The 14,145-nt window shown below is 41.0% G+C and overlaps 2 protein-coding genes across 3 annotated transcripts in view; one reads left to right on the forward strand and one right to left on the reverse strand.

Moving 5' to 3' along the window:
• The window catches only part of ARG1 (arginase 1), a 37,418-nt gene extending 31,446 nt beyond the window's left edge, over positions 1 to 5,972 (forward strand). The window contains 4 exon segments of the mRNA XM_066622741.1: positions 2,705 to 2,770; positions 2,772 to 2,804; positions 3,317 to 3,447; positions 4,903 to 5,972. Of these exon segments, the coding sequence (XP_066478838.1) occupies positions 2,705 to 2,770; positions 2,772 to 2,804; positions 3,317 to 3,447; positions 4,903 to 5,081 (409 nt within the window). The 3' untranslated portion in view covers positions 5,082 to 5,972.
• MED23 (mediator complex subunit 23) overlaps positions 5,282 to 14,145 on the reverse strand; it is a 52,189-nt gene continuing 43,325 nt past the window's right edge. For both annotated transcript variants that reach the window (XM_066614639.1, XM_066614630.1), the window contains 6 exons: positions 11,838 to 12,003; positions 11,598 to 11,670; positions 9,943 to 10,151; positions 9,582 to 9,702; positions 7,861 to 7,992; positions 5,282 to 6,942 (listed from right to left, as the gene is read on the reverse strand). In XM_066614639.1, coding sequence (XP_066470736.1) covers positions 6,772 to 6,942; positions 7,861 to 7,992; positions 9,582 to 9,702; positions 9,943 to 10,151; positions 11,598 to 11,670; positions 11,838 to 12,003 — 872 coding nt within the window. In that variant the 3' untranslated portion in view covers positions 5,282 to 6,771. The remainder of the gene's footprint in view (positions 6,943 to 7,860; positions 7,993 to 9,581; positions 9,703 to 9,942; positions 10,152 to 11,597; positions 11,671 to 11,837; positions 12,004 to 14,145) is intronic.

Below are 14,145 nucleotides of genomic sequence, written 5' to 3' on the forward strand. Positions count from 1 at the left end.
TAGGCTAATGGGTTTTGAGCTGTCTGTGACAGATCAGGAGAGAGATCTTGGGGTGGTGGTGGACAGCTCGATGAAAGTGTCGACCCAATGTGCAGCAGCAGTAGAGAAGACCAATTCTATGCTTGGGATCATTAGACAAGGCACCCTTGAATATATAAACAAGCCTGTGCTGAATGAACAAGCTTTCAGCCCTCTCCAGGCTGCTGCTCCAGTGAGGGCTCCAACCTCTTCCAAACTTTCTGAGAGCAAACTGGAAGAGGATAGTAGCAGAAAAAAGAAAGCTGCCACATCTCCACATCTCTTTTCCTTGCTCATTTGGTGCTTGTGAAGCACCAAGCGCTCATGGTGTGCCCCATTCCTTTTCCTTTACTTACAGGAGCTTCAGGTACAGCTTCTCCCCCCCCCCACCTGCACAGCTTCTGTTTGAAGTTTCAAAGAGAGGCCACACTGTGGAGGGAAAGCAGCTATGCATGGAGCTCCAGTAAGGAAAAGGAAAAGGAAAGGGGGGGGAGGATTCTCTTCCTCCTCCCAAGCCATGGGTGCTCATGGGCCCTCCTGCCAGCTAGCCTGCTCACCTGCCCACCCCTGTTCATCCACAGGGGTACAACTGACCCCAAGGGTGGCCAAATGGGGCGGGGGGGAAGTCAGGAGGTATGGTGGTGCAGGTCACTATTGCCTGGGCTCACAGATATTAGAAATTCTCAAGAAAATATCCTGAGAAGAACACTGATACCCGGGGCAGGAAACTAATTTTACAATCCATCTAGCTCTTGAATTCTAAATTGCTGTTTTCCTGAGCATAGCTCCAAAAGGTTATATGAAACAAAACTGGGATTGAAGCAAGTGTTTAATAAACAAAGTAGAGTCATGACTTTAGAGGCAAATGAATCAGAGGATGATGAAAAGTGGAGCAAAGAAAGAGTGATGCTGGAAAGATCAAGAGGTGGGAGTAAACGGTGGCTTGTGATAAGGGTTTCCTTGTCAAAATTGAACCTTGTGAATTATTGACTTCTTCCTTGAAAGAAGCCCAACTAAAATCCAGTGTATATAATGAGACAGACTCGGGGCCAGCCCATCCATGTTGCCACTCAAAGTGAGTGGCAGGGAGCAGATTGATGGGGGGGGGTGCCTTTCTCTGTCTGCTCCACTGCTCTTCCTTTTCTAATCCAGCGGTGGAGGGAGAAGGAAGAAAGAGGAAATGTGGAAGGAAGGAGAGTGCTGAGTTGGGAGTAGCAGAGGCTGGAACATCATTGGATAACAGGGGCAGGATTTGGCATGCTGCATCTTGGGCTGGCCCTGGTATCCAGATAGGACAAATTTTACTGTTCCCTTAGATTCCTGATGTGACTAGATTTCTTGGGGGAAACCATACCTGTCTGCTTAAGATGATGTTGCGTATATTGGCGTTAGATATGGATCTTGAAGAGCAAGGAGTCTCCTTTTCATTGCACTATGAGTGGCTGCCTCTGGGTGTTTTCCACTTATGGTGCATAAAAAATGTTTTATGTCTCCTTTATGGTTTTTGTACAATGCATGAATTCTGTTAATATGAGATAGACCAGTGTTTCTCAAACTGTGAGTTGTAAGCAAGTTTCAGGTGGGTCCCGTTCATTTCAATATTTTATTTTTATATATTAGACTTGATGCTACCAAGATATGTAACTGCATTTGAGGAAATGTTACATACTTGTACTTTTAACAAGCTACTATGTATATTCTTTTAACAATGTTAGTAAATGGGACTTACTCCTGGGTACATGTGGGTAGGATTGCAGCCTAGGATTGTTAAAAATTTTTGTTTGATGTCACTTCTGGTCATGACATCACTTCCAGTGGGTTCAGACAGATTCTCATTCTAAAAAGTGGGTCTCAGTGTGAGAACCACTGAGATAGACAATATTACTTAAATCAAATGAACATGCAGGCTGATGTAGGCCTTGTCTGATCCAGTTCTCTGGGACACCCAAGTGTTACTTGGGAGTTCAGATTTTTAAAGGAGCATGATGGAAGCCCAAAGCTTTCTGGATGCCCCAAGCCATGAAAACAGAGACACCACTTCTTAAATATACTTGCAGGGAGGTCAGAAATCCCACCAAAACAACTAGGATTTCTGTTCTACATCTTCCAAGACCAGAACTACCCTTGGATCCAAAAAAGGGGGAACAAAATCTGAAAGGCAGTTCACTTTTTCTGAGGAAAAGGTGAATCACTGATTTTCTGTCTACCTTCAAGATTTCTTGCACAGAATGTGAGGCCTGTTGGTTGTGTTCCCCCTTGATGTCAAACTCACTTCCATGTGAAATGCGGCTAATTCCTTTTGTTGCCAACTGAAGACTGTTTGTTTCAAGCCTTTTCTCTCTGCAATAACCTTCTCATTAGTTTTATTCTTGTTTGTTTGTACTGGTTGTTAATTTTTCTTTGCTTTATATTCTATTTTAATGGTTTTTAATTACTGTGGCTCTCTTCAGTTAATTGAGAAAGTTGGGTATAACATTTCTAGTTATTAATTTCATCAGCTGGAAAATGAAAGTGCATCCTAGAAAATACCAAGCAGGGAGGTTGTCTTTCATAGAAGCTCCTCTGTTGTCACTGGTCTCATCAAGGAACCCCAGGATATCCTGGAGCATAATTCCACGAGTGCTGCTGTCTTAGAGAACATTATGACTCATAAGCCACTGATGTGTAATGTGTCTAATTGTTTTAGGCTTCTTGTAAAATCTCTTGGAATGAAGTGTTATTCCATGACTGAAGTAGATTAACCGGGGATTGGAAGAAACACTTGCTTACTTATGGGCCAAACAAGCGCATCCAATAACACAGGCCTACAAAATTGAGGGTCAGAAAAGTTTTTCCCAAACTTTATGGTGGTTTGATATGAATTTGGGGTGCCAATTTTAAAAATGGCATCTGTTTTGCCCTATTACGTCTAGTTTTGGAGATATAGTATAGCCTCATTAGTGAGTGGTTCAAGCAGCTTCCTCATGAGCTTGTTTCTTTTTTGCAATAATCTTTTTCTGCATTTGATTAAGTCTGTTCTGTCCCCTGGCATAACTTGTTAGGTCTCTTTAACTACTTGCTGCCAGCAACATCTATGGATAACATGCACACTCTCTCTCTATTTTACGGGTTCAGAGGGGGAAGTCAGAGGGATGTGGTGTTTTAAGACATGCTACAGGAACTGGGATGGAAAGGTGGTGGGCAGAAAGAAAATAGACAAAAAGCAATTGTATCCAGTGTTTTAATTGTTACTGTTCAAACTATTTAAAAAAAATACAATATAAACATTTGTTTTTTTCCTGCTTAACTTTAGTAAAAGGAGACTGATTCATCTGAGTTTTGGTATCGATGGCTTGGACCCTTCTGTGGCCCCAGCTACTGGTACCCCTATCCCTGGAGGAATGACTTTAAGAGAGGGCATCTACATGGCAGAAACACCTCATAAAAACGGTAGAATAACTTCTGAAAATTCTAGCTGCATATTTGGAACAGACATCACCCACCACCAGAACTCTAAACATTGAGGGATTTCCAGTTCAGGAAGGGGCTTCATAAACAAAATACAAGAAATAAAGTATAAAAGAGAAATTAGAAGGTATTGATTCTCCATTCCAATAATAGAGCTGAGTGAAGAATTTCAGGGTTTGACTTGAAACCAAGCACATGAGGGTCCTACTCATGGCAATGCCATCTAACTGTGCCCAGTAAATTCAGTAATAGAATTCTGTGCTCTACCCAAGAAAACATTTCAATTAACTTGTTCCAAGGGATTTTCTTACATCCTAGTATCCTAGAAAAGCTACTGTTACTTCGCTTGGTTCAGTTCATACCAGATGCAAACATACACACATTTGCACAGGATGTTTTGGACACCGATAACCCATTGGCACAACATACAGCAATCTTGAAATACTGAATGTTGGCATTATCAGTGCTGGGTATCTTGAGTGGGGAAAATACTTCTACTCACTAGTTAAATCTTGGGCTACCTTAAGGAAAAACTTTTAACTTTATTTTTAAAAAACAGTTCACAGAGTAGCCATTCATTTTTAGTCTGGTTTGTCCAGTTTGGATAAATTTTGGTCAAATGGCAGGACTTGCTCTGTTTTTGAAGGTCCTTGATAAGCTGCCCTCTAGTAGCTTTTCCCCAAGGTTGGTTTTTTTTTTTTTTTTACTGCCATAGGCCCAGCAGAGCAAAGCTCCATATTCATGAGCTCTTCCTTCCAGTTCCCCAGCCCTGCTGGGACTAATGAGGTGCAAAGGCTTATTATGCTACCTCCTTGCTAAGATGGGTAGCTTGTTCCAACAGTGATGTAGGGACCACAGTGAGGTCAGTCTCATTTCAGGAGGGGGCAAGGTGAAGCAGCACCATTGGCTGAGTTCATTGCTTCTGTCAAACACCCCTTATCCAAAATGAGAATGCGCTCACTCTAAAGTTGCAGCATCATCACAGATATTTCTGAAGCTCCCTTTCAGAATGAGAAGGGTACTTGGAGCAATGGCTTTTTTTTTTTTTTTTTAAAAAGGGGGATCTAAAGCTGGCAGACATTGGGTCCTGATGGAGTGCTGTATGGTGGTGTGGTTACTTTGAAGTCAGGCCTCCTAGCTAGTGCCTAGGCTTAGATTCGCAGTCCTCATTGTTGGGATAAACAGAAGAAAATGGGCAGATAGCCAGGCACTCAATTTACAAAATGGTCACTGTTCATTCGCTCCCTCCTATTATCAATGAGACAAAAGTTCCTAGCTGGAAATAAAGGACCTCTAGACTAAAACAAAATAAGATGCTAACTTAGCATATCTACTTTACATTTCAGAACCACATTCCCTTTGCAGTCCGCAGTCGTCCTGTCCTCCATTTTTGATATGCACCTTTGAAGCATTGAATGGTTGCTCTTTCCCTTTCAGGGTTGCTTTCAGCAGTTGATATAATGGAGGTCAACCCAGCTTGTGGTAAAACACCAGAAGAAGTGAGCACCATTCTCCATTCAGCTGTGGCAGTCACTCTGTCCTGTTTTGGAGCTTCCTGCGGAGTCAAGATTCCAAATGCAGCATTCATCTGTGCCAAAATGGAACTCAAAACATAAGACATTTGCTTTTTTGCCCTAGACTGCTCAGTTCCTAGAAGCTTATTTCTATGGCATAGTGGGATTTTAGGAAAAAAGAGCACGCATCTGGGTTTCTTGCATCCCAGTTATTAGCCTGGGACCACCTACTCTTACAGCATGAATGAAGTTAAGGCATAAAACCAAGTAGCTTCAACATGAAATAATTAAGATATAAAGAGTAAATTATAAAAGTTACCTTTATTAAACTTTTTCAGTGCTACCAACTATGAACAATATTTTACAAACCTTACAACCGTCAAACCATATCTGATTCCAAAAATCCTTGCACATGCTGCCAGCACAAAAAACAGAACTTGGAACAAAATTACTATTATACAAGTCCAAAATAAAGTATAGTAAATGCTACAGTTCAAAATGCAGGTAGAAAATAAACAAGAACTCCAATAAATATACAGGCAGCTTTTCATTTACATGGGGTTATGCTTCTGGGAAACGGTGTGTATATCAAAAATGCATAAAAGGAAGCTGGCTTTCCCATAAGAAATAATGGGATTGGTATGGATTAGAGGAAAAGTCAGCAAGCACTCATGGTGCTAACTTGGCAGTTATGGAGGGAGGCTACTAGGAGTGGGATAGCTAGGCTGCCAAAGATGATGGTTCAAATAGTTTGTTGTTGCAGGGTGTTTTTGAGAAGGATAATAGTGTCTTTTGTGTGGCTGTCACATTCTCCCCTGCAAGCCAAGCAACTTTTGGTGTTTGAATCATCCTTATCTAAGATAGCCAAAGCACTCTTGCTTAAATTGAATGCCTGCGTTAATTGCTTAGGTATCAGAGTTTGCACATCAACTTCCTCTTTACTCTCTTCCCCCTCACATTCCCTCTGCTTCTCAAATTCAAGCAAATCTTGGGGTTGAAAGATCTTCTTTGTGAATCTCCAATAACTACTGCTTATCTTCTAACGCCACCTTATCAAGACCCACTTTCTTAGCTAGGCTCACAATATTCTCTCTGGTTGCAGATAGGTTGGTTTCAGCATTAAAGCTTTGACAGTCACACATGAGATACGGGCACAGTTTTCTCCAAACTCCATTCATACAAATCCTCCCATGTCTCACCAACAAGCATGATAGAGTGTCTCATGTTAAGATTTCCAGAATGCCTTAACAGTTTTTTCTCCATAGTCTGTAGCCTTCACTACAGCATCAAAAGGTTTCTTGAGGCAATAAGCCTCAATCATACCCAGGCTAATCATAACATGCTAATCATACCCATTAGCTGGATGACGGAGATGATGTGGGGGAGGGGGGCATTCAAGATGTCTATTAAGCAACCTTGCAAGTCAATGGAATTTAAACAGTTTAACATTTAATTTATTCTGGTCTCAATAATTTGAGGATTACAGCCTCACTCTTTTTGTTGACTCACAGATGTCATGTTCCAGAGACACAGCTAGAAAAGCATGACATTAATATTTCCAATGTAAAAAGATCCTTGCTGTTAAAGTGAAACAGTACAAGTGCTACTGCCTAGAAAAAAAATGACACACAAATAGGGAAAAACCAAGGACAATGGGGATTATTGTTGCTTAAAACAATGGGCTATTTATACATCAGCTTTGGCTGGAGTTTGGCTTTGGTTCCTGGAGTCCCTCTAATCATCTTGGCCAACATCAGAATTCCTGGTGTGCAGACTAGTTCAGTGCCTACTTTTATTGGGATACTGGTAAAGTGACATTAACTGGCACCTGACTAGGCTGAGGAGCTGGAGAGACGGTACTCATAGGTTGCTGAGGAACAGAAGATGACTCCATTTTGCTGATGTGTATGAATCGCAGACGAAGTTTCAGAGTAGGCCTCAAATTGCAAATAATTTTCTCAACCTTTAATAAAAATCACAGGAAGATAAAAAGATTGGGTAAAGATATATTTATAGCAGATATTATTTGTTCAATTTTTATCCTCACAGCCATGAGGAGGGCTACAATATTAAAATAAAATTACAGTTCTACAATTTCTATCATCACTATTTTGCAGAACAGAGTCTTTGTTTTCTGTTTAGTTTAAAAAACACAAGATTCCTATACACTTCCAGCAACATGTCTTGGATAGATAGTACAGGCCTTCAGCCCCACCTAGCTTAGTATCTCTCCTTCAATGGCATTATAGTTATCCTTTCGATGCTGATTAGCATTCAAATACAAAGAGGAAAAGAGTACCTTAGACTAGGGTATAATGGTGAATTTATGACAACTTAAATAAGCGGACCTACTGTAAATAAGTCAATGACTTTTCCTGAACACCTCATTGTTGTGCTCTAGTTACTGCTGATAGAAAGAGCCTGAAGAGGCTTACATGCCTGTTGAAGACTTTTAGCTTTAACCAATTATGTACAAAAGGTGACAACAGTGGTCTGGTTTGCCAGACAAGAGTGCAACTCCTATCCCAAATTCTTTCAGGTACACACTTCTCTCTCACTCTCACTCTCACTCACTCGTTTTGCTAGAAATTCAAAACCTAGTGCGAGTCATTTAATTGCACAATGCATCATGTGGTTTGTCACAGAATTAGATGAAACCTGAATTCTTCCAACTAAAGCCTTAATAAAAAAATAAAAAATAAATAAGAGAGCACTCAAAAGATTTCAGTTAGCCTCATAGTAGGACTGGTTGTATCCTCTGGTATACATTTAAAATTTAAATGGAATTTAAAATGGAAAACCACAGATGTAGCAGTGTGTCATTGCATCATTGGTGTGGCGCTTCATTCAACTGTGGTTTTTTTTGTTTTTTTTAACTTACTTGGTCTTTCACACTGTCTCCAGTAAACATGTACTTCACATGATACAGAAAATCACATATGGGATCTATGTAGTTGAGATGTGTGTTGCACTGGTCCACCTCCAGAAGCATCTCATAAAAAGCCACTCCAATCTATTGTCACACACAAACACACAGAGTACAGAAGGTGTGTATTCCCGGATACTTGAGTTTAAGTCACATTTATTTTTCATGGCTAACATTTCTATTCCCAAGACAGAAAGAAAAGAATAAAAAGGAAACTAAAAGGTGTAACAATGACAAAGATACTTATTTGGAGACTTCCTGGATGGCATCTCTGTATGGAGTTATGCAAACTGAAGAATCTGTGTACCTATTTTCAAAGCCAGATTTAAACAGACTGACAACTTTTGGGGCTACAGAATATTCCCCAACGAGCCCTGATCTAAGTGATAAGGGTACCAAGAAATATGCAGGGGTGTTAAAGTCTCTTTTGTATGCAAAATGCCCCATATTATTCAAACAACTGGTTGTGGACGTTTGCATGTAATGCATTGTGCCTTAACCCACACCTAAAAGTTGAGAGATCTCTGGAGCAATATGGAATATGGGGGGGGGGGGGAATGGTATAAAGGAGGGAGATATTGGCAGCTTCTCTTGCCTGTGGGCATTTGTGCCTCCAGTTTGCACAAATTGAGCTCAAGATATACTCTGCCATGTCAAAATAAAATCATCTGAATTTTGCATAAAATACAAGGTTCTGTGAACAAACGGATTGAATCTGAGGAAATAAGAACAGGATCCATAATTGAATTTACCACATGTACCAGTGTTCTATGTTTTGTCCAAGATCCACAAGAACATTTTTTTATCCAGTAGGGAAGCCAACTGTTCAGATAAAAATTCTTTATTGAAGCTACTATCCAATTTGTGAACTATTTTAAAGAACATTTATATCCAGAACAGGATCTTGGGTGCAAGATAATGCATAATATACTCACTAATCCTTAGCCATTCCAGGAATGTCAGAATTGCAAAATGCAAAATTTTGCCTGTAAACCACTTTGTGAACTCTTCTATTGAAAAGCAATATAATATTAATATTATTATTAGGTGGCAATAACCCTCATTCCTAGGATGAGACTTTTAAGCATTAAGGAAATTTCTTCTTTCAAACACAACAGAAAAAGAATTAAACTCATATTCCTCAATTTACCTGGCTGGCTATAGAAAGAAATGCTAAAAAAAGCCATCATGTTCCTTCCTGCCTTCAAAGGCTGAGCTTCAAGTCTGCTTTCTTTAGCTACTTACTGTGTAATTAGTTTTGTGATACTGAAAATGTCCTGGTGAGTTTATTTTTAAACACTCACTGAAATCTACTGAACAAATTTGAAACATAACTGCTGCAAAAAAATGACAGCAAAAAAAGGGAGGCAGATAGGTGGGAGAGAAGGAACACTCAAGATCACACACTTACTTAGCTATGTAACATATACATTCTCCTGCTCTGTGTTCACGGTATGGACATACTGCTGTAAAGTTTGTTATATTTGAAGTTTCCCAAGAAAATGGAAAAACAAACACAGGAAAGAGATTCAAAATGCCTCTTTTTGGGATCAGTTCTTGTTGGCAGGACAAGGACAGTTTGCTGAAAATTCCTTTTTGGACAGAATGCCCACATTTCAAAAGCTTGGTATCTTCAGCTGTAACCAATAGCAGTAACCATTTGTATAGCCACCTACCTCTAGCATGCATCTTGTCCTCTCTTGTTGAAATCGCTGTAAGAATGGACCGACAAGGTGATAAACATAGAGCAGCTGGAGTTCAGTCTTCACAATTGGTATCAAGACCTCCGTGAGAAACCTATGGTATTTCAGAAACTATAATAAGCAAGGACAATACAGACAAGGCTAGTATGTCTTACCCTGAAATCTGCTGAAATCTGAAGAGTCCGGTGGTACTGATAACAATAGGTTATAAAAGTACTTAATGTAACAAGAGTCCTATGCTATGATCAATGTACTTCTGTACATACAGAAACTGTACATACTAATTAGGTGAACATCATATTCAGAAATTACACAGCATACCCTCTACACCTACTTTGGAATGAGGGACAGTTGACCAATGCTTGAATGATGCCAGACAGCATGTGCCAATGCCAATGTGTAGCTGCAGCACATCTCAGACTGGTGGCAAGCTGTGAAGTCAAACAGCTGGAATGGGTAACCAACCCATTCAGTCTCTGAAGTTAGGCTTGGGCTGTTGATAACACTCACAATCCGCTCATGGAGGACAATCCAGTAGGGCTCCTTGCAAAATAAAGTGAAATATCACCCCATGTCAATGATCAGTATACTTTAGTGGAGACAATCATCTACACAGAGAGAAGTGTCAAGCACTGGCTTACCTGGAGGTGGGCAAATGAAGCAAAAGCCCGGGCGCTGAACCTCCTGGGGCGCCTCCTTGAGCCTCCCCCCCGCTGGAGGAGGAGCGCCCAGAAGCGTTGTGGAGAGGCATCGAAAAGTTGCCTCTCCACCAGCTCCTCAGCGTTGGACTGGGCCGCCCCCTCTCCCCTCCTCCTTTAATACAGAATAACTTCAAATCACTGTGACCCAATTCTTACACTATGGAAGGAAGCAGCATGGATTCCATGTGGTGCCACTCCACACTTTGAGAATGTAGAAAATAATAATAATAATAACAACAGGTATTTATATACCGCCTTTTTTGGTCTTTATTCAAGACTTTATTCAAGGCGGTTTACATAGGCAGGCTTTATTTAAATCCCTTATTAAATAGGGATTTTTACAATTTGAAAGAAGGCTCTTTCTTTCAAGAACCACTACATTCAGGTGTTTCATTCCGATCTGGCTTGCGTGGTGGTATCAGGCGTGAAAAGCCATGTCAGTATCACATAGAAAATCAGCTACTGACATAGAAAGTTACACAACATGTTTAAAACCAAGAGCATCGTGAGATATTACTGAAGAACAGAAGTTCTTAAATTAACTCCCATGAAAAGTTACTACATAGCTAAGGGAGCCAGACAGTCGGAATGGCCAGAGATGTCCCATACGATGACTATGAAACCAGCACTTGGCATCAGACAAACAGACTGAACATTTTAGAACAGTCTTGTATGACAAAATGAATGTGGATTTACCAAGCGTACACATGTGAAAAGAAAGCATGCCTTCCTTTGACCTCATGTGCACTGTGCATACATGCCACAATGAATCTAAATTCTAAGTCTCAGCTGCATGTCCCCTTGGTCTGAAAAGGGCATGTACATCTTTCACACATCAATGGTGGCATCGGAGAAGCTAATGTTTAAATGTTCTCAACTTTCATCCAAAATAGAAATTCTCTACCTCTCATGCCTTACAAAACACATATAAAGCCTGCCAGTGGCTGTTCAGAGAACAGCCAAATTTTCAGGGGTTTAGTGACTGGTTGATCCCTCACACCCCAACATTTTGTCCAGTCCATTGGCATTTAATTCACTTTTCCAGCAGTCTGTGGATTGAATTCCAACCATTAGCCCAGCGGTGCACGGGACCAGAAGCATTTTCTTTGAGGGCTGTGCTGCAGGATGGGCCCATTCTGCTCTTGAGGACCCCTTTCAAGAGCACGGCTCTCCTTCTGTTCATAAAAGAAGCGCCTGGCCATGGAGCACAGGAGCATAAAAAGAAGATACTCCACTCCTACCAAATTAACTCTCTCTTCATTTAAGTCCAAAATACAAGATGACTTACAGGTAAGGCAGTGATGATCAATCCAATTGCATTCATCCATGCTGTGATATTGTCCCTGGGCACCAAAGGTTGACTGTAAAAGGGGAGTGGGAGAAAAGGGACACACACACACTTCTGTTTACTTAGTATTCTTGCAAAAGCAATCTATTTTAGAGACACAAAAACATTTTACAAACAAATCCACTAAAGGGGGTGTTGGCAAGTTACACAGTATAGCGTCTTTTCAGAAATTCAACATACCTCTTCAGCACAACATTCAGAAGGGCATTGCCCACATCCTTTCCTGGAACAGCCAATGCCATGAGTTCAACACAGGTAACATGGAGTGCGTGGGCAGCTGGGTTAGGAAACTCATTGAACCTCCAGTCACAGTTTGGAAATGGGCTAGATGATTTACCAGCCATCGGTGACAGTGATTAAGGTAATAAACTGCCAGATGAAGTGGATAGTAGCAATTATGACTGTGAACACTCCAGCAAGAAGTGCTAATGGACACATGCTGTGTATTTTAACTCAATACAGTGAACCCTTGATTTTTAAAGAAGGGGGAATGGATGGGGGGAGAAGGGGGGAATCAATGCTGAAAGTCTGTTAAATTCACACACACCTTCTCCCCATTAGTCAATTAAATCCTGCCTTAGAAAGCTCTTTCAGTGCAGCTGTTCTTCTCTGCTCTACACCAGGATGCTCTAGGAATGGAGGAAAATTCCCATTCCTTGAGTGCCCTGGTGGAGAGAGGACTGGTAGCATCAATGGAGCTCTGCAAGGTAAGTAAGCATGTGGAGGAGCAGGTTTACCTACCTTCCAGGACTCCCTTGGCGCTGCTGCTGTCCTTTCTGTCCTTGAGCAGAACACTCTAGGAATAGAGATGTTTCACCATGCTTGAGGCTGCTCTAGGAATGGAGAGTTAGGAAGTGTTCTTAGGAAGTGGAATTCACTTCCTGAGTAACTCTCCATTCCTAGATCAGCCCCAAGAACGGAGAAACCCCTCCGTTTGTAGAACACTCTGCCTGAGGATGGAAAAAAGAACGACAATGCCAGTATTAAGGGAGTACTGGAAGGTAAGTAAGCTTGCCCTGAGGTCTTTCCAACACTGAACTACTTTACAGAGCTCCTTAGCAGCTCCAAGGAAGTTTTGTAATGTATGGTTTAATACAGTGTTTCTCAAACTGTGGGTCGGGACCCACTAAGATGGGACATGAGCCAATTTCAGGTGGGTCCTCACTCATTTCAATATTTTATTTTTAATATATTAGATTTGATGCTACCATGGTATGAGACTGCATTTGGGGAAATGTTACAGACCTGTACTTATAACAAGATACTATGTATATGCTTGATAAGCAAATGGGACTTATTCCTGGGTAAGTGTGGATAGGATTGCAGCCTAGAATTGTCGAAAATTTTCCTGCTTGATGTCACTTCCGGTCATGACATCACTTCCGGTGAGTCCTGACAGATTCTCATTCTAAAAAGTGGGTCTCAGTGTGAGAACCACTGTTTTAATGGACCACTGTGGACATTAGAAATTGTTCGTTTATTTCCAAAGTCCGTTGAGACCTGTTAAATCCAAGGTTTGGTGTATGCAGTAAAAGTATACATTCTGAGCATGCTTCAACAACACAAGGTTGGAGAACCATGCTTGTTAAGAAAATTAGTTCAATACTCTTACGGCTTTCTAAATTTTACTTCTGCTGTGATCCGAATTATACTTTCTATGAAGTCCCAATGCACTCAGTGGGATTAACTTCCAAGCATGGATAGGCTTGGGCTGCCAACCTCACACCTGCAACGTACAATTCTACATGTTCTATTTCTTTTCCAATAATAAGCTGGAGTATAGGTGAGATCTAGTCCTGGACTGGTTCCCAAAGTATTCTTTCACCACCACCACCCCTATACTGAAGAGAACTTGGATAACCGAATCAAAGATGGCTCGCAGAAATTCTCTACTCCACTCGTCACCAGCTTCCAAACGTCTCCTTACTTGTGTTTGTCGTGGTAGGGCAGCAGAAACACTAGCAGTAGTATAAGTGTGGAGAAGGATGGCTGTAAATAAGGAGACATTTATCTGTGCTGGGGCAAGGACATTCCCCATACTTTAGAAATGCCCTTCCTTTGCCAGGGGAAAGTGGCAGCAACCATGCCTCATAAGAATTCAAAGTAATGTGACCTTTCTTTCTCCCCACCTTCTCTATTGTCATTATCGCAATGCAACAGCACTGCAACTGGGGAAGAAGTCCAAATTTCAAGCCCCATTGCTTCTTTGTTCTAGAACAGAGGTGTCCAAGTTTTTGGCAGGAGGGCCACATTGTCTCTCAGACACTGTGTTGGGGAAAAAAGAATTAATTAACATTTAAAATTTGAATAAGTTTACTTGTTTACATAAATGAATATATTAAAGATGAACTTATATGAATGAATGAAGGTTTTGCAATAGCTCAAGGCCTATAAAAGGCCTGGCACAAAGCAAGGCTGGCCTGTCCTTTGCTGCCGCTACTGCATCACAGATGTGACACAACAAGCAGTGGAGGGAGCCCTCATCCCA

This window comes from Tiliqua scincoides, chromosome 1 (assembly GCF_035046505.1).
Source record: "Tiliqua scincoides isolate rTilSci1 chromosome 1, rTilSci1.hap2, whole genome shotgun sequence".
Taxonomy (NCBI): domain Eukaryota; kingdom Metazoa; phylum Chordata; class Lepidosauria; order Squamata; family Scincidae; genus Tiliqua; species Tiliqua scincoides.